The 22,038-nt window shown below is 41.2% G+C and overlaps 1 protein-coding gene across 2 annotated transcripts; it reads right to left on the bottom strand.

The window, feature by feature from the left end:
- Positions 1–16,634: 16,634 nt before the first annotated feature.
- Positions 16,635–20,809, bottom strand: irx1b (iroquois homeobox 1b). 2 transcript variants are annotated; one of them, XM_034125142.1, is made up of 5 exons: positions 20,358–20,809; positions 19,348–19,590; positions 18,173–18,968; positions 17,791–17,845; positions 16,635–16,980 (listed from the first exon to the last, which is right to left on the bottom strand). In XM_034125142.1, exons 1-5 carry the CDS (start codon positions 20,586–20,588, stop codon positions 16,932–16,934), a joined length of 1,374 nt encoding a protein of 457 aa, XP_033981033.1. In that variant the 5' UTR covers positions 20,589–20,809; the 3' UTR covers positions 16,635–16,931. The 2 variants fall into 2 exon arrangements, with proteins under 2 accessions (XP_033981033.1, XP_033981034.1); XM_034125143.1 differs by lacking the exon at positions 17,791–17,845.
- Positions 20,810–22,038: the final 1,229 nt, after the last annotated feature.

Below are 22,038 nucleotides of genomic sequence, written 5' to 3'. Positions count from 1 at the left end.
AGCGCGGACCTGGGGCAATATCCAACAGCATCCGTGCCAAAAGGAGACTTTTTCTCTGAAGCTAGATCACAATTTATTTTTCAAGTAAACTTCTAAAAAAAAATGTGGATATCATCTACCGCAGACATTTACGCACCACTTTCATTTTACGCACCAAGAGAAAAAAACGATAAAAGTTCCTGGCTTCCCTTTCAGCTCGTCCACTGCAGCTTCTCCTGTGTCCGTGCTATCTTACAATCCAAAGCGAGTGTGTGATCAAACCATGCATCTTCCTGTGATGCGCTCTTTGGTTTTAAGGCGCGTCGATCTGACGTCAGCCCGGACTCTCTCTCTCTCTGTGTGTGTGTGTGTGTGTGTGTGCGTGTGTGTGTGTGTGTTTGTGTGTGTGTGTGTGTGTGTGTGTGTGTGTGTGTGTGTGTGTGTGTGTGTGTGTAGCCCGGTGTTCATATCAAGATGAAGAAACTCACCTAATTAATCCCCTCCCATTTTTTTCCAACTTTTATCCAGGAGCACAGCTCCACGCAAGCGCAAATGCAACCCCACCAATAATCCCCAGGCGTAATGAGAATGTGATCAATTTTCTTTTCCAAACAAACACACATACAGCTGCATGTCCCATAAACACACTCCTACACACAGTACTATGGCCAGAGGGGGGATCGGGAACGTGATGCCTTGACACCACATTGACACAAGATGATTGATGACTACATCCTGATATTAGCATAATCGTTTTGCCCTGTAGTTTAGATAACTTGTCACCACAGTGAAATCTCCTTGTCATCCACATATTCATGAGTGGGGGAATTTCAGGTCTCCTTCAAGCAAATTAATCAAAGAATAAACACTCTCTGCGTTCCCTTGAGTAAGCACCTTTACCAACTGAATGGCTTGTCATGTTTTTAATATCAAAGTCTCGGAAGTGGAAACATTTCTTCTCAATCCACCTTTAGGTCCATATTTATTTTGTATAGGTAAGGGAGGATGAAGGTAGAGTGCACAAGGGATAGGGGAAATGTTAGAGTAGTTTGTGGTGTTAAAAATAATTGGATATTTTGTGCAAAAGTGTCAGAAATAAAGAATTTTAGGGGTAGAATCACAAAATAGAGAGGATAGGAGTTAGGGACTGGATACAAATTATGAGTGAGATGAGGTTAGCAATATTTATCAAATAGCCTACAAATGTGACTTTTGAATGAGGCTAAAGCAACATGTATCATGATTTCCCAATTGTCAGACATCTTTCATTTTGAGACCGAGCGCGTTACTGAACTTTTTTTTTGATGAAAGAACATTTCCTAAGCATGCTTTATTCATTAAAAGTGGATACTGCATTGTAAGCTTAGATTATTTTCAGGAAAAAAAGAAAACTCCCAGTCAGAGAGAATTTTACTTATGCGTTTTAGACTTGCTTTAAGGTGAATGAGCAATATTTCATAAGGCATAATCCAGTGGATATTTCATTTCCATTTAAAAAAAATTGCTGTTGCAAATGATAGGTTATTTCCAGGAGACAGGGTTGCCGATTGAGACAAGCTCACTCATTCTGTATATAACTAATTAGCATTTCTTTATCATGTTTTCCATTAATATCTTTTTTGTCTAAGAGAAGTTCTGTAATGACATATGAATATCATTCCCCCTTCCTTAGATATTTTTTGCACAGTTCCTAATATTGTCAGAAAAGGAACAAAAATGCTAAATACATGAGAGGTTAAACAGAGAAAGAAGAAATAAAATACAAATTGAGAGTCTGAAACTTAACGTACAAGAAAATAAAGGAATAAATGTGGAAAATCCTAAACAGGCAAACTTGGGGAGCAGAAAGAATTGTTAATAGTCAGGGGATCTGAAATGGAGCGAGGGGATGAGCAGGGGTAAAAGGACAAAATATTCCCAGTGCACCCAGAGTAGAGTTGGAACAACAGAGCTGCATCTCCAGAAAGCATCTCGGGCTCCGCCGGGAAAATGCATCTGTGTAGCGACGCTTGATTGACATTCCATTTGTCCCATGAAAGGTGCTCATATACTGAACACGGACTAACTGTCTCCCCCTCATCTGTGCTCAAAGCATGGAAATGAAGTTATCTCCCATCGCTGGCGTTGCACATCTCCACACAAAACACATGTCACTCACAGAGAATTGCTATTTGTTTAGCCACTGACAATGAACATGACTTTGTTTAATCTTGGGTTGGGGAAAATAACTTGTGAGGTGTAGAGGAAACGGAGAGGTGGGTTGAATCTCGAATCTGTTGTTACCTTTTTGCTGGGTAAAAATAATGCATTGCGTGGAGGGGCATAGATTATATTATGTCCCTCTTTTTGAATATTCAATGCTCTACTTATATATTAATATATGGTGTGTTTATATATTTATGGCATTCCTCCAGTATATATTTCTTAAGGCTCTGCGTTCGTTAGACCGTGATTATATCCTTCTGATCTAGCTCCCCTAACATCAATCATTCATTCAAGATGCTCCTCAAGAAAAGAGAAAGGGAACACATTGTTATTCTCTGCTTCCTGCATCTAGCTCCAGCTATTATGCAGTAGGTGGGGCGTGGGGGTTAATGATAGAATCGTGTTAATGTGAGAGGAGGAGGAGGGCCGGGCGGTGCACAAAGTGTTTGGAAGACAACGGCAAACAACTCCAATCACAAGTTCCTTCAATCACAGTGCGCCACATTTGAATATTTTCTACCTTAAAGTCTGAGATCTATGCAATTTTAATCACTGTTTAACATGTAGATGCTTTTTGAGCCTTCATCTCGGCTTAAGCTATTTCATCTTGAATACAAATATCTAAGTGGTTGGTGCTAAGGTGCCCACGATGAGGTGAGAAGAGTGAAAACATGATTTCATTGTTTCTTCAGGCTCATTGGGGTGGAAAAATGTAGTGAGAAAAGAGATGAAATAGTTCCATATATTGTCTTCTGGTTTAAAAATAATAATTAAAGGAAAAGTTTGACATTTTGGGAACTAAAACTATCTGTTAAAACCATAGTTAGCTTAGCTTAGCTTAGCATAAAGCCTGCAAGGCCAACAGTTGTAAATGTTATCAGCCCATTGAATGGACGTTATCAGTTGTTATCACTACTTTTGTTATGCTTTAGATAAGCTGCAGCTACCCGCAGATTGGAAAGTGACAAACTTAAAGGCCGCTACACACCCACCTGAGACCAAAGAACGCGTACCGAAGGCGTCCCGACTTTTACGCCAGCTACGTCGCCTGCGTCGCCCGCTACGCCGCCCGCCTACGAACACACCGCAAATACTTCAGTCGACGAGTGGCAATAACTGTCCTTACCAGCAGGCAGCGGTAGTGTGAACAGCCAATCAGAGTGATTGCTTGGGCCGACTTTCTCTGACCTCCCGCGGCCGATTCAACATGTTGAATCGGCCGCCCGCAGGGACACATCAACCTGAGTAGGGCGCCGCGAATGCCCGACTGCCTCTGACGGCCTCTGACTCCCAAAATCGGGTTGGTGTGTAGCCAGTTTAAAGTGGACCTATCATGCTATATTTGAATAATATAGTGTAGGACCATACCTATATAAGGCATATTTATACTTTTTTTTTTTCAAAATACCAAACAGATCATGCAATTTAGCCATGCCTCATTTTGCTCAATTTGACCATTTCTAGCTCTGGGCAGATTCAGTGAGAACAGCACCATCTACTGGCCTGGCATATGTACTACAGCGTCTCCAGCGCTTTCGAACGGCAATGGCCGTGGCTGTCTCCTCCTGATTGGTGGAGTTGGCCCAATAGCCGTAGCGCCACCGTCCTGACGTCAGGACAGTGTTCAAATCTGGATCAGTTTTTATCAGATCCGTTGCAGCCCCTTTTTTAGAGATTTGGGTATGGAGGAAAATAGAGAGGGTTGTGTTTTCTGACACTTGGTGAGTTCCCTGGAACACTGGGGACACATATTCATGTATAAAAGACGTACAAAAGTGCATTTTGCATGATAGGTCCCCTTTAAGTCACTTTTTCGTAACACTGGCTTCCCCTTTTAAATGGAAACAAAACCGATTTGTTAAGTTAAGAACAATGTCATTGTTGATGTCGACATAAGTATGTTTACGACCTAAGTCAACTTGCATATCTACACCGATCCTTTTCCCAATCGGCACCTGACTTCCTTCTTTGCCAAAATATTTGGGTGGCCTGTCTCTAACCAAAGGTAACAAAACCCTGCTATTGGGATTTTGTAAAGCTCAATAGTTAAATGTGGTTTATCCTTAGAAAAAGAGAAATGTGAAAATGACTATTTGTAATGCTGGTTGAAGGGTTAGCCAACAGCTTGATTGTTACACCATCGAAAAACCTAAATCGACTACTACATTACATTACATGTCACTTGTTAGACACTTTTATCCAAAGCGACTTACATACTCAATACTATGGGCAATCCCCACAGGAGCACTTAGGGGTGAAGTGTCTTGCCCAGGGACACAACGACATGCTGACTGCAGTGGGGGTAGAACCTAACCCCCTGATCCGAACACCAGCGCACAACCCACTGCACCACACGCCGCCCTAACTATTGCATGTTGTGGCTTATTTGAAGCATTGTGTTATCAAGTGATGTAAACACACTGTTGATGTGCCTTTTTTATATGAACTGGATGAAAAGCATTAGTGTTAATATTGAATGTTATTAAGATGGCATTACCAGTGATGATATCTTTGATGCCATTTTGCCAGGAATTTATGATATTTTTGACTTGGAATAATAGGTCAGAGGCTGATATGAACAGCTTCCCCCTGTGGCTGCTGTTTGAATGTTATAATGCAACACAGTCTCACGGCATTTCGTGTTATAGTCACGAAATTAATCTATTGATTCGTGTTCACCAACACGATTTCGCCATTTTTTTCGTGTCACACAGAACGATTTAAAAGCAATAATAACAAATTAGAAGGAAAAAGACATTTAAAAAAATACAGATTTAAGTATTCTGACACAGAACGATTTTAGAAGCAATGTATTTATATTGGTAGTATGTTTCGTGCCTGCACCAAATAATAACAAATTAGAAGGAAAAAAGATGACATAAAATACAGATTTCAGTATTCTGAGGCTCTGAGCCATTTCTTTTCCTCACTGACGGCAAAAAAAACTCAGACATTATACAATTTAAAATAAAAGGGATAGGGTTAGGCTTAGGGTAAGATATTGAGTAAGAACATGTTTTTATGAACCACACAGCTTCTGGTCTTCCAAGACCCGACCGGACAAAAAGACGTGTTGCAGGCACGAAACATACTACCAATAGAAATACATTGCATTTAAAATCGTTCTGTGTGACACGAAAAAAATGTGAAAATCGTGTTGGTGAACACGAATCAATAGATTAAATAGATTTCGTGACTAATAACACGAAATGCCGTGAGACTGTATAATGTGAACATTGACTATTCCTTAGCTGGGCATAGTGAGTTCCTGAAGTATCCACTTGTAATCTGCCGTTAAAACCACAATTTGTCACTGGTTCTTGTACTGATGATACATTGGAGATATATTTAGTGTTGTTGCTAGATTTGGTTACTTTTGGACAGTGCCAAGGCTAGCTGTTTCCACCGGTTGTAGTCTGTAGCTATAAGCTAAATAGCTGCTGGCTTTAGCCTCTTCAATTATTTTAATAACTGGACCGATGTTGGGTTGGAATCAATCTTCTAACATCTAACTCTTGAAGAAAACAAACCCCAAAACTCCCAAAATGTCCAACACCTTTGACATTATCTTTATATACCCAACAACAAAAAGTATAGGAAGGTTAAGGCAGCAATCGCAGCATCGGCTGTCAGTCTGATGATGATTTACAGGACAACCGCCAATATTTCTAGGATAGCAGTGCAACCGGTCTTTAGTTTCATTCCCATGCAGTTGTCATTATTTCTGTCAAGCAACTTTGTGGCTTTATTATTTGAAGTGAAGTGATACAAAACAAGGGAGAAAAGTAATCTCCATGCAGGACTTCCTCTGCCCACCATGTTCTACCATTGGACTCATATTTTTCTGTTTATCTGTGTTTTGTGTTGCACTGTTGGAGAAGCCTGTGACACAAGATTTTCATCGACATAACTACACTGTAGCTATGTTCGTTTGACAAATAAAGAACCTTGAACCTTGAACCTTGAGAAACACAGGGGTAACAGAAGATCACTTTTCCATTTATTTTCAAACCTTTTCCCAGTGAAAAAAGGTGGTATATTCATAAAGAAGTAGACAGAGAAGAACAGGCAATACATGGATCACGAGGAGAGAAATGGCGTGTCTTTTGACCACATGACACGGCCTCCAGCAGCAGCTTTTCTCTTGTTAAGCACAATAGCACCGACCGAGTACATGTGCAAACCCGGCTCAATGTGATCCACAAACAAGGCTGCCAACACCGAATACCTGTCTGACCATCGAGCAGCAGCCATGCTATCTGCTGCATCCTCCTGCTCGTGTCTAAGAGGAGCTTCATGGAGGATCTGGAGCTGCTGAGTGGGATACTTTAAATGCCCTGGTCTCCCTCATCAATGATGTAGGATCCTGGAACAGAGACAAGCTAACCCTCTTAGCCGCTGTGCAGTGTGTGTGTGGCAGTGTGTGTGTGGCAGAAGTGGACGGAGACAGACAGAAGTAGAGAGGGAGACGGGTTTAGGCTACAGGCAGCTCTTAAGAGTGTGTACAGTTTGCGCTGAGCCCTGGGAGGCCAGCCGTATTCCTCCCCATCACTTCCACTTCATTACTCCGGGAGCGGACATACATTATTCAGCTCTTCAAGCCTCGGTCCACAGGGACCGATAGAGCCTTTAACAAACACTTTTAACCTATCCTAACTCTCCCACTGATCCTCGGGCTGTTACCCTCTCTGTTTATTTGTCATTTAACGCTCTTGGTCAGCCTTGATTTGTGTCGGTTTATTTTCTCTTGCTGTTCTTAAACAATTATTTAACTGTCCTTTTTACAGATGTGTTGACATGCCTTTATCATCTTGTTCAGGTTCCCACCGACTCTACTGCCTATGAGTACAAATAATATTAGCCAAATCAATATATTTTCTTCTTACAAACTAAAATAACAATTTATTCTGGCAATTTGGGGGCAGTAAAAACATGATGGTCTCAACCTTGACCTACAGTATTATCACTTTTCAAATTATTTTGGCAAACCTTTTGAGCGAATAGTGGCTTATTTACACATTCATTTAAAGCACATTATTATCATGATGTAGAGTTGTGTAATTTTAACTAAATCCAATTCTGAATGCATTAATTTGACCTGTAAAAGAACAATTCTGCACTTTACTCAAGTAAAATAGTACTCACACTGTCTGAAATGTGCTCTCAAAATCATGTTTATGAGCAATTCTTATAAATTAAGAAAAATTATCAAGTATCAAAGTGATACAAAAATATTTTTTTCAATCATTCACTGAATCTATATGAAATCTTGAGGAACTCTTTAGAGCTTGCCCTCATTTTAAATTAAGTTGAGAGAACGGTTAAAACAGAAGTAAACACAAAAAGAGATATTAACAGAAATCAGTGCAAAAGTCAAATTAAAGAGCGGATACATTTCCAATCATGGTTTTAAGTTCACCAATATGTACAATTGTGTGTTGTAATGTGTGTTATAAAAAATGTATGCATGTGTATGTATAATGTTTTTTTTTGCTTTGTTTTTAGTTTAAGAGGGCCCAAGTTCTACAGAACATATAATGTGAGTGTTGCATCTTTGTCTCTGTTTTACTTCTTTGGTTAAAAGGACAGAAAAGAGAACATTTTATTTCCCCTAAAATGAACTTGAAAAATCGAAATTGGAATAACGAATTCATTATTTCTTGAAAATCCACAAATCCTAGAAAACTGAGGACCACCTTTAATGTCAGATCATTACCCTAGTCTCATCAGGTTGATAGATTGGGGAATACCATGAACAGAGTAACATTTTCCCAAGTGATTCACATGAACACTTCAGTAGCACTGCTTAGACCTCAGGTGCCATCCTCTGGTGGTTTACAGAACTACAACCGTACTGTCGTGTGTGTGTGTGTGTGTGTGTGTGTGTGTGTGTGTGTGTGTGTGTGTGTGTGTGTGTGTGTGTGTGTGTGTGTGTGTGTGTGTGTGTGTGTGTGTGTGTGTGTGTGTGTGTGTGTGTGTGTGTGTGTGTGTGTGTGTGTGTGTGTGTGTGTGTGTGTGTGTGTGTGTGTGTGTGTGTCTGTGTGTCTGTGTGTCTGTGTGTGTGGTGGTGTTAGCCTGAGGGCGCAGTGGGCTCAACTGGCAGTTGTTATTGACCGGGGTGAAAAGGTCACCCACAGGATTGTGACCAGAGCTGGTACACTAGCTCTGCTTGTCTGCGTGCGTTCACTTGGGTTTGGTTGTCATGTTACATTCTCTCACTGGACCTCCCAGGACTTTTTTCCACCGCAAGCGTGCAGGACATGTGAGGTAACGCCCTTTTTTCTTAGGGTTCTTGCTACATCTTTATCTGCATATACATTGTACCTCAATTTTGGATTTTTTTTCGTCACAGCAGCGTGTAAACAATTAATTGCACACAATGTGAAAATGGAAAAGAGTACCAAATAAACAGATATAAAGATCAAATATAAACGTCTAAAAATTGAAAATAAATCACAACTAAAAATATACATATTGACATTGAAAGATATATATCTGAAGACTGTCTGTCAAATATACACTATGAAGGACCAATTACAGCTAACAAAATATAATATAAAAACTATTATACTATACTTTTCCTTATAGTTTACAGCATTAAATTGTCTTTACACCCACGCAGAAAATGACATTAAAACACACTGAAGACCTTCATTCTCCAGTGATTATCTCCCTGTCACTTTCCCAGCGTCTGATCTCCTGATTCCACATCGTGAGATCCCTCCTCGCCGTGTGCCATGCCTGATCACATATCATCACACGCCTTTTCACAAAGTATTAATCCACAGCAACCGCTCAGAAAGCCATGCTATGCGGTTTACAGAGAGTTGCACGTGATAGCAGTCGATTAAGTGCTTCTTGCTAGAGCGCTGACATTCCCCGGAGAGGAGCGGGGGCAATAATTTCCTCAGATTGCCCCTGTGGGAATGAGGCTGCTGGTTTTCTGTGTCCACTCCAATCACATCACTAATGGAGAGGCGGGTAAGCATCTGTGACAGTGGGAAACCAGATCTTTGCTCCCCCAGTGTGTGTGTGTCTCTGTGTGAGTGTGTCTTGCAGATAAACAGTTGGCAGGTTTCCCCTTTCCCTGTGCACTTGCATGAACACACACACATATATCTGAGGGGGGGTGGGCAAGCTGGACAGGGTTAATATACTCCATTAAGCTCTATTACCCTAAATGACTTGGGCAGATGAATGAGGACTCAAATTACTCTGCGACTGTGTGTGTAGAATGATGGTGTGTGTGCATGCATCTCATGTGTAATTACACTGTGACGATATGCGACCCTTGAGTCATCTATCATTATCAACAGAGTGAAAGACTGCAGAGGTTTTTCTTTAGCACTCTGGCTTACTGTACACTGACAGACAGTCCTGATCGCATCTTGTATTATGCATCTGTTATCATCCCAAAATCTGAAAAATATCCCTTTTGTTAAAACAATGTCCAACAGCCAATTTCAACCTGCTTATTATGGAAGCCAATCTCTGCCGACGTAATGAATAAAAAATAATGTTTTGATAATTTTTCTCAAATTAATGACTTAGTTTCTGAAAAGAATGACTCAATATCTTCAAATAATGAGAGACTTTTAAAAAATAATGATTTACTTTCACACAGTGATGACCTAGTATCCAAATAATAGTGTCACTATTATAACATAATCAGTAGTTACAATGCTTCGTAGCTGCTGATTGCCTTAAATGCCACATCTCCACACGCTCCACTCTGTGGACCATCCGTTAATTAAAGGCCAATTCAAAATATCCATATCCTCGTGTCCTTAAGTGTCCTTTTGGTCCTTCAAGTGACGTAATAGATGTTATCCGCCTTTGTCCATGAGAATCCTCACTGACTCCAAGTGGAAATTTGGTTGCAGCCCAAATGTTGTGACCTTATTTTGCGCCAATCAATTTGGTGGCAAATGCACCTGTAGCTGGTATACAGAGAAGCAGAAGAAGAAGTTGACAAAATGTATGTTTGTTTTGAAGTGAGGTTCGGCAGTAACTAATGCCGCATTTATATAATTCGTCCTCGAAAGAGTACAAAGAAAGCCAAAAGACATTGAACTCCTGGCTAAAACGTAACAACACCACCCCCGACTTTTATGGTGTGTTGACCCTCAATTTTGGTAAGAACTACATCTTCGTGACTGGTACAAATCCTCAGCTTCAGACACAGAAAGTATGTCTGAGGCTTAACTGTGTTAGTCTGTAGTTAGGTGCAGAGCAAGTACTGTATTATAGAGTTTTTTTCTAAAAATGGATGGTTGCTCTGTCCAAAGATACCATTATGAGAGCGTTGAGAGTGAACCAGAACAGTGAAGTTACAGACGAACAGTTTAACAAAGAGCTGATTCGTGCTCCATAAATTATAATCCTCCTCTTGGTTCATCACTACTAGCGACCCTTTTCACATTGTCCCATTGTTTTCACATTGTCATTTCTAACATGGTTAGAATGAGATATCAAGTATGGCCACTTTAAAGTGACTTACACTCAATTGTATAAACATTGAAGTAACCATCCTGCACTGGCAGATCATAATAGAGAAGATATTGACAGAGACACAGATTCAACGCAGTTCAAATGCTACAAACTGGATTTTTAGTCCCTACAAAAGTCGAGGCAAATGCTATTTTTCTTCCTCACGTGCACACATTGGCTGTACAAACCTACAATGTGACTTTGTCGAGCACATTCCCATCGACATTTCCCAGGCATTTTACAAACCGAGGCACAAATTACCGAAATCGCTGAGATCACATATGAATTAATTTTGTGCAGCTTCTCCGCCCCGCTCTAATACTCCAGTGTGTCTCAATGGAGGCTGAACAAAGACGCAGCGAGTCCTCAGCCCCCTCAGGACTCTCACAGCAGTAAACTAAGCTAAGTTGCTACGCTATAACAAACCAGTGGATAAACATTGTTTCAAAATGGCTGAAAGGAGCCAGCGATGCGAACACTCGGCCACGAACCCTCCCTCTGTCCTAATCTGCTTCTTCCCTCAGATTATTGCCATGAATGGGCAGGCAACAAGAGAAAAGACTTATCACTCCCACCCTTTCATAGTATTTGTTGTGTGTATTTTCCCTGTATATTAAATTTGTCTCCTTTTTAAAAGGAGTTGACAATGTTTGCGATGTGTCTGTACGGTACACGCAGCTGCAACGCGACAATAAACACAGCACTCGGTAAACTCCGAATTGTGGAGCTTGTTGAATTACTCATGAGTTTTGATACTTTGCTTTTGTGTAAAACGCTTAATTCCACTAATCCCTATGGAGGAACAGTGAATGGCGTAAATTCCCTATGATATCTTGTCTAGGCTAAACATTTGCTCACTTACGTATACATTGGGTTACAGAAAATTATTCTTTTGACAACATTACAACAGATTTAACCCAGTGCCCTGCTTATCCCGCAATGACATGTATTAGCTTCATTGCGTTGGGAGGTACATTTCCATTTCAAATTACAGCTCTGCAGATAGCATTCACACACACACACACACACATGGATCAAACGTCTTTTTTCTTTGTTGGCGATGTGTTCGTTAGCTACAGCTGTATGGAATTTAAAAAGTGGCTTGTTTTGGCGATCAAATGCTTCATTTCTACATGTTAAGTGCAGAAAATCCATTACAAATTCAAGAAATATTAACTTGCATGTTCATTATTTCTTTAACTGTGTGTCAGGTCCTTTATTCTCCGATCCCCTTGAGGTCAAGCTCTGCAAAGCCTATTTGGAAATCAAACACCGTCCCTCCCTAACCCTCTTTTTAGCTCCTTTCTCCACACACACCTCTCATGCCCTCTTCTCCTTCCCTTGGCCCTTTCTCTGCCTCATCATCCCCCCTTTCTTTCTCCTCCCTGCCCAGATCTCTTTCCGTCCGACTGGCCCTCTCAGCGGGGCTATAGAGTCCTAACTTGTCTACATTTACCCCCTACGTTGGCTGACCAATGGGGCCGTGGCGTGGAGAGTCCCTCCTTTAGCTCTCCGCCATTCTCCCCGAGTCAGCTCATGCTCTCTGTTTTCCCAACCTCTGACCCCGGGCCATGGCAACAGGGGCAGGAATGTCAGGAGTGATTGGCAGGATAAAGAGCGCAGCCCCTCTCTCCTGCACAAGCGGATTTGAGACACTTTGAGGGGCGAACAATGGCGGATTTGGGTCTTGATTGGATCACTGATGAGCTGATGACTGTCAAAAGAGCACGTCGTCTTTACATAAGCCTGATTATCTCTGCGTGGCGGAGGAGAGGGGTAAGTTGGGAGGAGAGGGGATGCAGGGAGCTCACCCCCATGCAGAGTGCCTCGAAAAAAGGGGATAGATGTGCACACGAGGGCCAGGCGATACCGAGCCTCTCTCATCCACTGGAGGCCTTTTAACAAATCTATTCAGGCGACCAGGGGCCCTCATACATGTGGCCATAATCACAGGAGGGTGGCTGGGTTAGGGGAGTGTGAGGGTGGATGACACATGGAGGCAATCATTGTTCAATCCGTGACCATCAACCATCCCATCAAGACAGACAGAGGAGAAAGAACGAGGCTCGGATATATAGAGAGCGAGAGGTGCTGACAGAAAGGAGCAGTGGGACAGGCAAATCAAAGACAAATCCCTTCCATAATCTAGCTCTTTAATAGGGATTAGAACTCACGAAAGAGCCTATATCAGAATACCAAAGCACCAATGAAGAGTCCTTTCACAGCGAGAGTTTGAGGGGCTGATAAAAAGTCCAGAGAGTGAGAGTGATATTCAGAAGTTTTCCTCTCTCCTGGCTGTTTACAGTGAGCTCTATTTTCGGAAAAAGTTTTGGGGCAGCTTGGGTGACAAACAACCAACATGAAGCACAAACTTTGAAACTGTGAAGAAGTTTTTTCGGCAGCACCCGCCAGCAAACACTAATCATATTTTGGATCTGCTCACTTTTCCCCACTCCTTTCATAGCGAAACATGTTTTGGACACGCTGTGTAACTGATTAAACGGCCTTTTGATGTCATTTTTTTCAGCGCCATCATGCTAAGCTCCCTGATATCCAACTTTTGAAAGAATAACATATTGTTTGGGTACTTGGAAGAAGAGTAGCGTGATCTGGCTGGGATGAAGTTTGGAGAAAGTGAAGTGTGTGTGTAAGAGAAAGAGTGGCTGATATTCTCCTCAGCCGTGCTGGTGGCAGTCTGTCGGAGTTGGCAGAGGAAGTGAAAATGGCCTCAAGTGTCTGGCTTCCTTCCATGCTGTTCCTCACATCAATGATGGCTCTCAGTGCATCATCTCTCTCTCTGTACACTCCAGTTTACTCATTCTAGCTCCCGGTTTCTCTTTCTCTGTCTGTAAAAAGGAAGGGTGGGTGGATGAATTAGGAAATATGGTGTTTGAGAAAGTAGAAAAAACACCAGAAAAGTCACAATCATTATTTCCCCAGAGCTCGTACACACGTGTCAGGTTTAAGGGTAAGAGTTCAGCATTTGTGAAATTCAGACTCTCATGTTGGTGCAGCTAATATGCCTGTTGGCTAAGCAAAGAGTGGAAACAGGGGCAAATCTTTTTTTTAAATGTTTGTAGAAATTCCTACCAGCACCTCACTCACCTAAACCTCACTAAAAAACACTTTGTATTCAGTTTGTTGCTTCAAAAACCAAAGTGTAAAAATGACATGTTATAGTTTTTATAAGGTGCTAACTGTTGGAAAGAAATCAAATAGTGTATTTCCAAAAATACCAAACTAATTCTTGTTTGTACGTTTTTTAAGGTTAATAAAACTGCCTATCTCTGACTTCCTATAATCGTAGAGAAATGTCCTTGTCCATTGGAAAACATTAATTTACTTATTACATTATTAAATACTGCATCCTGTGATGTTAATAGTGTATTTAAATCGTATATCAATTGGAAACTGCCAGCTTCATAGATCCAAGATAATGTTTTTTTTTAAATAACCCCCTACCTCCCTCCCTTATAATATGTTGATCCCTTTAAAAATAATAAGGCCAAATGTTAATGTACAAGTTGGAAAGGGGAGCAAATGTTGTAAAATACATTTTTCACACATGCTCCGGAAAGATTTAAATTAGTTTCTGGCATGATGATTGCAAATGTCCTATTAAATATAATCTGGATGAGCGATAAAGCCATCATAGAGCCCGATTTATGTGTACTTGGAACATTTTGTTGATTTGAGTCAAATAAAAATAGAATAGTTTTCTTCCAATATAATAAATATTGTCTGTCCTGTAAAATCCATATATATCCAAATCATCAGTATATCCAACTTACTCAAAATCATCCATGTTTCATAAGAAAGGTCTCTTTTTTAAAACATTTTCCAATAATCCATTTGGTTCCCTTTTCTCTATGAAATTAAATTGAAGAAAACGTCACTGTTACTAAATGTAAAGCCAGATGATTTTTGCATGAAGCGACAAAATGCACATTGAGCATTAATAGGTCGGTGCGTCAGTATTTTTCAGCTAAAAAGACAACTTCGTAGAGTATGCACCAAAACATTGCTTAGAGATTGTAACAACTGTCTGGAATTTGACAGTGGGCTTGCAGAAAGCTTTAGTGTTGGGGACACACACAGTGACAGTTGTCTACTTAGATCAAGTACACTACTGGCTCTGGGAGTGAGGGGGCAGCATTGAGTTAATCTGCAGGTCTGTGAACCTGCTGGCTCTGATTCTGTCAGTGTGTATCATGCCTGCTCAAATCTACACTTCACTGTGTACTGTAAAGCTGCCCAGCTAGGGCCGCATCCAAACACGTCCCCATTATATTTAGGCAAATTAAAGCAGAACCCTTCATTTAACTTCAACTAGCAAGTTGCTATCCATCACATAGCCATACACAGCTCGGACATCCTCTTAAAAGTCAAATTCAAGCACTTTTAAAGGAAGCTAAAAATGTTCAGACTCTCAAAGCCTTTATCGTCACATCTACAATGTTGCCATAACTGCAATTGTGATAAATAATCTTTATCGAATTCCTTTATACCCAACAATGTACACTTTGGTTAGTTAAGCCACTGTTTGTATTGACTTTGATGTGTTTATTAATGCTAAGCTAGTTCCCCTTCACTCAACAAACAAATGTGACGAGACTATTATTTGTATTTGAATGATTGTGTTAAAGAAACACCAGATTGTGTTGGGATCAAGCATTCAAATTCAAGTATATTGCTAACCTTGATAACATAATGGTTCAAATTAGGTTTTTTTCAAACTTTCAGGACTTTTTACAAAACCTGCATATCCTTATTTGTTATTCCTTTGGAGAATATGTCGCCTTTCCCAATCCGACCCAAGTTTAACCGCACTCTAACTGTTTCCAAATGACTGAACATCTGTACACTTCTGCAGCCGTTGACTTGACAAAGAGCCCCAAGCGACTTGGCGGTAAACTGACGATTGATTGGACTATCAAAATTAAGTCTGAGCTTATAACAGTTCCCTAATATCCTAGATGTCTTCACTGACTGATTAGCAAGTTTACATTTTAAAAATAATTTAGTGTTTAAATGAAGCTAGTGCTGTGTGGCCCCTCCAGAAGACTCAAATCATGAGGCATGCATGACCTGCTGCTAATCCAAGCACAAACAGGAGCAAAGCTTTGAGAAACACTCACTATTAACAGCCCTGAGACCCCCCACCATCCTCTCTCTGCCTTTACCCGTCTTTGGTGCTCTGTGAACGTCAAGGATGGCTCACAGTGACACACAACCTCCCCCCCACCGCCCGCCTCTCCACCTCCCACCCACCTCCCCCCTGAGCTGCCGCCCCCATACTGGCTGCTGGCCTTTCCTGCCGTCTGATCCATATTTCAGAGGCGGCAGTGGTGGCACTGAGGGGGTATAATCCAACATTAAAGCAGGGAGGCCTGGGCTGAAAGCACAGGCGCCGGTTCATAAGGTCCTGGAAATCTTCAATTTCAATTTCCGCAGCGTTTGCAGTGGCTTCCAAGGTGCTGGCATAAGTCTCCGACTTTTGGCGAGGGTGCAGGTTTCAATAAGGGTGGGACTTTTCTTGCTAAAAAAGGGCTGACACTGCATGGTTTAGTTGGCAGGGAGAGTGTGAGACAAGTAGACACAGTGCATAGGGGTCAATTAAGAAGTGAGCAAGTGGAAATCAATAATATCTTTTTGTAAATGTATGTGTATTGGTTATTTTCCCTTAAAATACCAAATCCTGTGTGAGTTTACACTTCATTTCTTAGAGGAAAGCTTATAAAAAAGAGAATTGCCGTGATAGGATTAATTCTAAAGTGCACATTTAAATTGATATCTGATAATATACTGTAAGAAAACATTATAAAATAATCTTCCTTACTCTAAAATATATGACACACTAACATTTGGACACAATCCTCGTTGTACCCCTGGTTTTCCAGACATTTTTGACAAAACATGAACAATTTCTCATCAGGTCCAGGGAATTAACTCTCCAATAATAAAATGACTATAATGACATTTATTTAGTTCCCAAAAAATATATTCTTTAAAGACAAATTCATATCCTGTATTTACAATATTTCAAGGTTTCCATTCACAACAGAAGAGGCGAAGAGGACTCATATGACAGAAGAGAGAGATACAAGCAAATCTGTGACAAAAAAAACAACCATCTCTTTTTGCAAGTAGAAGCTAAACAGTAATACTATAACAGGTCGCACTGTTCAAAAAATAGCCTTCATTTAAACTGTTCTCCGTTAAATAAAATTATTCCTTTCTTTTCTTTCTTTATCTTCTCATAATGTCGTCGTCAGAACTCGCTGCTGTGCTGTCCCATGGTGAGGTCTGAAGTGAGGGAGAATCAAAAAGGAAAGGTCAGAGGTCAATCATTTAATAAAATAATAGTAGAAAATCAGTGTATATAGTCCAATGCCAATATGTTTCAGTAGTATAATTCTGTAATGTCTTCAGCTTAGTGGGATTGTATATTGTCGTTAAATTGTGAAGTATTTAGAAATTGATGTCCTTTTGTGAATTTGTATATACTTGCTGCTAGTGTTCCTTTTTATTTTATTATATTTGTATCTTATTTAATCTTTCAAATATTGTGATATCTGTCTATCTATCTATCTATCTATCTATCTATCTATCTATCTATCTATCTATATATATATAATGTATCCTAAATATTCAAAATAACACACAAGTCTTAATTCTAATGACTTTCAATTCTAAAGACAATGTTAAACTTTATTTATGCAAATTAAAAACCACTATAGGTAAATTGTTTTATGTCTTTTCACCCTCCACTACATCCCTGATGTTGCTCTCAGCGTTTTCTTTGACATACATTAGCTGCATTCACTGAGGGGGCGTGAATAAATGGAAGCAGATTATTTAAATGACATAGGTGGCGATAACTCAGCGTTGGTGGGGGGGTGGTGGGGGGGGGGGGGGGGAACCCTGCAGGATATATTAGCCTGCTGCCTGACGAGGCGTTAAAGTGGAGACTCAATCACATGATTTATGTGCTGAGCTCTGCCTGGTCAGGTGTAACAGTGTTTACCTCGGCTTTAGGGTTCATTTAGCACAGGACATGTGGAGAGAAATTGAAGTTGATAATGTCGTGATGCCAAATTGATTTCAAATGGTTACCTGTCAGTGATCAGCTGGAAGGGGGACTTCAGAGAATCGGGCCTGTGGTCACTCTCTTAAAAAAAGAAGAATAAGATCAATTTAATAACAAGTTGGAGTTATATTATAACTCTCAATACTATATGCTATGTATTAGGTTTTCTTAAATGGTTGCTGCCATACTTATTCTCTTTATTTTTATTGTGTAGAGTGCTTTTCTTTTTTATTATTTCATGTTTTTTCTACCTGCTTGGCCACTTTTTCTGTAAACCTCTACATTTCCCCGCTATGGGACTAATAACGGAATTCTGATTCTTTAGAAGTGTTGATATTTGCGTCACGTTGAGGCCTATTAAGTTCCATATATTTTCAGAGGGTTTGCAGAATCAAATGCACTCCGTACCATCTCTTTTTGGACTGAAGCTCCCCGACGACTCCACATCACTGTCCTCCTCCGTCCCCGATGTTCCGGGCCCCGTCGCCGCAGCAGGCCGTGCGTCATGACGCGCAACGGGAACCGCTCCGTGGAGAGGCAGGTGTCCGGCCGGCGAACCTCCGAGGAGCGACCTCATGTTCAAAATAGAGTTGGCGTTCAGAAAAGCTGCGTTGGCCCAGTTGTGAAGTTTGCCAATCTGGCATGTGTAAATCCCATGACCCGGGAGTAAGGCCGGGTGTCCGGGGGAGGCCAAAGCCGGGTGGTGCGCATGGGTGGAAGGTCTATGAGAGCTGTCCGGGGCCGTGGCGGTCTCAGCCAGGGACCATATTTTGGGTTTGCTCTGCGGGGGTCTCTGGCACTCCTGTCTGCTGGGAGAACGATCCACAACTTTGACAACAGGCGATCTGTTGAGAGAAATGTCCGCGTCCACTGAAAGCGTCCTGCTGCTCTCGGAGCTCTTCGGCTCCGAGGCCTGCAGCTCTCTGTCGGCCAGGCCCGCCTCCCCCTGTTCCTCTCCCTCTCCCTCTCCCTCTCCTCCCTTCCCCTCTCCTCCCTTCCCCTGCTCCACCTCGGGTCTCTCGATGTCGACAGTTTCCAAATCAATCTCTTCCTCTTCGTCTTCGTCGTCGCTGCCGTTCTTGCCGAGATCGTCCTCGTTGTCGCTGCTGAAGATGCGGCCGTCCCGGTCCTCTGCGCTGCGGCCCCAGGTCACCTTGTTCTCCTTCTTCAGGCGTCTGCGGGCGTTAGCGAACCACGTCGATACCTGGGATAAGAAAAAAAATGTCCACGAATTATAAATCAGAGAAAAAGGCACTCTTAGTTTGACAATATGTGGCTCAAATTATGGACTGATTAAATATGTAAAAAAAAAGCCTCATTATGCTTCCCTAATTCGTCATTATCATTAAACGAGATATTAAATATCAGGAGACTTATCTCTCTCGGGATGACTTTATTTAAATATCCTCTGGCAACTGGATAATCATATTAAGTAATATAACACGTCGATTAATGAACTATTAGAGGACGTATGATATAACTTTTTTTTTTTAAACAAGCAAATATATTATTGTGTTTGGAAACACATAAAATATCCAGGGCCTCTAATGGGTCACACTGATTTTTCCAAACATTACACACACCTGTGTGAGTGTCATCCGGGTGATGATGGCGAGCATTATCTTCTCTCCCTTTGTGGGGTAGGGGTTCTTCTGGTGCTCCCCCAGCCAGGCCTTCAGGGTGCTGGTGGTCTCCCTGGTGGCCGTCTTGGCCCTCGACGGGTCCCCGTACGGGTATTGGCCGTATGGGTAGAAGCCCTGAGCGGCGTGGACAGGTAGAGAGGCCGGGTGGGAGCCCTGGCTGTCCTTCAGCTCATACTGGGAGCCCTGAAATGTTAATGGGAAAGGGGTGGGGGGACAACTTGTTGAGTGACTTTAAAAATATTTCCTCTTCAAGTAAAAAGAGTAAAACAATTAATCAACATTTGAATTAAAATGTGTGCATACAACTTTTTAAAACTTTGTATGTCAATTTGACCCCAAGTGGCTTTTTTTTCATTATATGGGAATTATTCATATTGAATTAGGAATACAGCCAATAACAATTAACACGTTGCCGTAAAGTGGTTACGTTTTTTAATGACATTTAAAATATGTCAACTTTTGTTTTGATTTAACAAACGGATACGAATTACAATTAATTTCCTAACGTCTCTGAACATAACAGCTATGAAATATTAATAGTGTTTTTCTAATGAATTAACATTGTCTTACAGTAAATTACCAGGGATTTGCCCAATTGTTTTATTTACACACACACATCAAAACTGACGATTGCAAAGTTTAACCTTAACTGTGATGCATTTCTATTTTGTAAAAAAACACGTTATATGTTCAACATTTGCAATAAAAGCACCTTTATACTGCAGACTGCACATATTAAGCATTTAATTAAATATTAATGTGCTCTTTAAACTTAACATGTATTATTCATTGACGATTCTAAAATCCACAAATATCTAATAAAGAAGAATGGCTGTATTTACATATCTTAATCACTTTTAACTACTTGGTAATTGCGCATTAGTTCAGAGGAGCTGAGCCGGACAGACAGCAGTGATAGTCCATCATTAACACCTGATCTGAACTCTCACCATCTGGGATATGAGGGCGAGGTCTGAGGCTCCGCTGTACGGCAGGAAGGCACTGTAGTTGTGAGCCGCCCATGGGCTTCCGTACATCCCCAGCATGGAGCCGACAGCCGCGGCGGTTGCGGAGGAGCTCAAGCCGCCTTCAGTGCCTCCTTCCCGGGCAGAGGCCGGCCGTTCGTACATCTCATGGGAGGCACTGAGGAACTGGGGGTATCCCAGCTGAGGGAAAGACATGGTCCGGAAAACGGCTTATACTGTAAATCTCTCTCAAAGCCAAAGTCACACAACTGCAAGAAGCAAGAGGCAGGACAAAAAAAAATCCCCAGAAAGAAGTGGATGAAGGGGGCGTCTAAATCACCAGAGTCCCCCCTTTTTAAGAAACTGTCAAGCTTCCACACTTCCACCGACCCGGAGTTGTATCACAGCCGCAGTTTGGCACCTCGAGTGCGGAGTGATGCGTGGATCTGGCCGCAGGAGCTTCTGGATGTGGAGCTGACTGACTGATTGGCAGCCTACTTAAGCACCAAGCTCCTCCTATGCCCGGGGCAGGCGATTAGTGCATTGGTTAGCCTAGGTCGTGTGTGTGTGTATGTGTGTGAGTGTTGGTGTGTGTGATCTAATTTCTGCAGTGTCTATACAGAGAGGAAAACCTGTGAAGTGTGTGCAAGTGTGTACATGGTGTGTATGAGCTTTTTTGTGGCTAGAATGACTTTATTTAATCAACACTCTTCCCCCCCCCCCCCCCGTATTGTTGTGCACATACACCAGCAGTTATAGTAGAAGACAATTCATATTAATAATGATAATATTAATAATGAAAATAATAATAATAAGAGTTATGTAATTATTATTATTTTTTATTATTTACCTCTGATTCATGTGCAATGTCTTATCTATGCTGTTCGGATCAATAAATTATATCTTATCTTTATCTTATCTTATTTAAATATTTAAAAAAACGAACTGGCATATTTTGGGTGTCATTTTCCTTCCACGCTTTGACAGCTGATCCGCAGGGTATGCCGGGACATTCTGTCCAGCAGATGGGCCGGGAGGCATCGATATGGTCGGCCAGATCCGAGAGGAATGTCCGTGATTATCGACGGAAGTCGGTGTGAGCATATTTTCTGAGCGAAGATAAAGAGTGCAGGTAATGACAGAGATTGACGAGGATAAGAGATAGCCGAGATAGGCAGCACACAGGAGCTGTGGAGTGGAAAATGACAGATGTCTGTTGAGAAGAATGGACTCACTGTATTCTGCTGAGCCTATAGGACTAGAGTCACCAATGATGAGAATATCTGGTCATTTAAAAAAGTATATATTGAGATTTGACATGCAAAAGCAACTAATTAGATTCAATTCAACTTTATTGTCATTGCACAGAGTACAGCGAAATGCAGTTTGCATTCAACCTTAAAGTGCAAAGAGTAAAGTGCGAGGCTTCAATAAACTCACACAACAGAAGAATATTGTATACATAATGTATAAATATGAATCAATATATTTGGATAAGGTGAAGATTTAGAAGCACGTACATCTATAATAATACCAATACCAATACTTCCCTCTAATACCACCAAGATGGATACATATTGATGGCTCCTCATTGACAGGCTTAACTGTTAAATCTGTTCCTTTGAACACACACACACACACACACACACACACACACACACACACA

Source organism: Trematomus bernacchii, unplaced genomic scaffold (assembly GCF_902827165.1).
Source record: "Trematomus bernacchii unplaced genomic scaffold, fTreBer1.1, whole genome shotgun sequence".
In the NCBI taxonomy this organism is placed as follows: domain Eukaryota; kingdom Metazoa; phylum Chordata; class Actinopteri; order Perciformes; family Nototheniidae; genus Trematomus; species Trematomus bernacchii.
The sequence above is the reverse complement of the archived record's forward strand: the minus strand, read 5'-3'. Positions and strand labels throughout refer to the sequence as shown.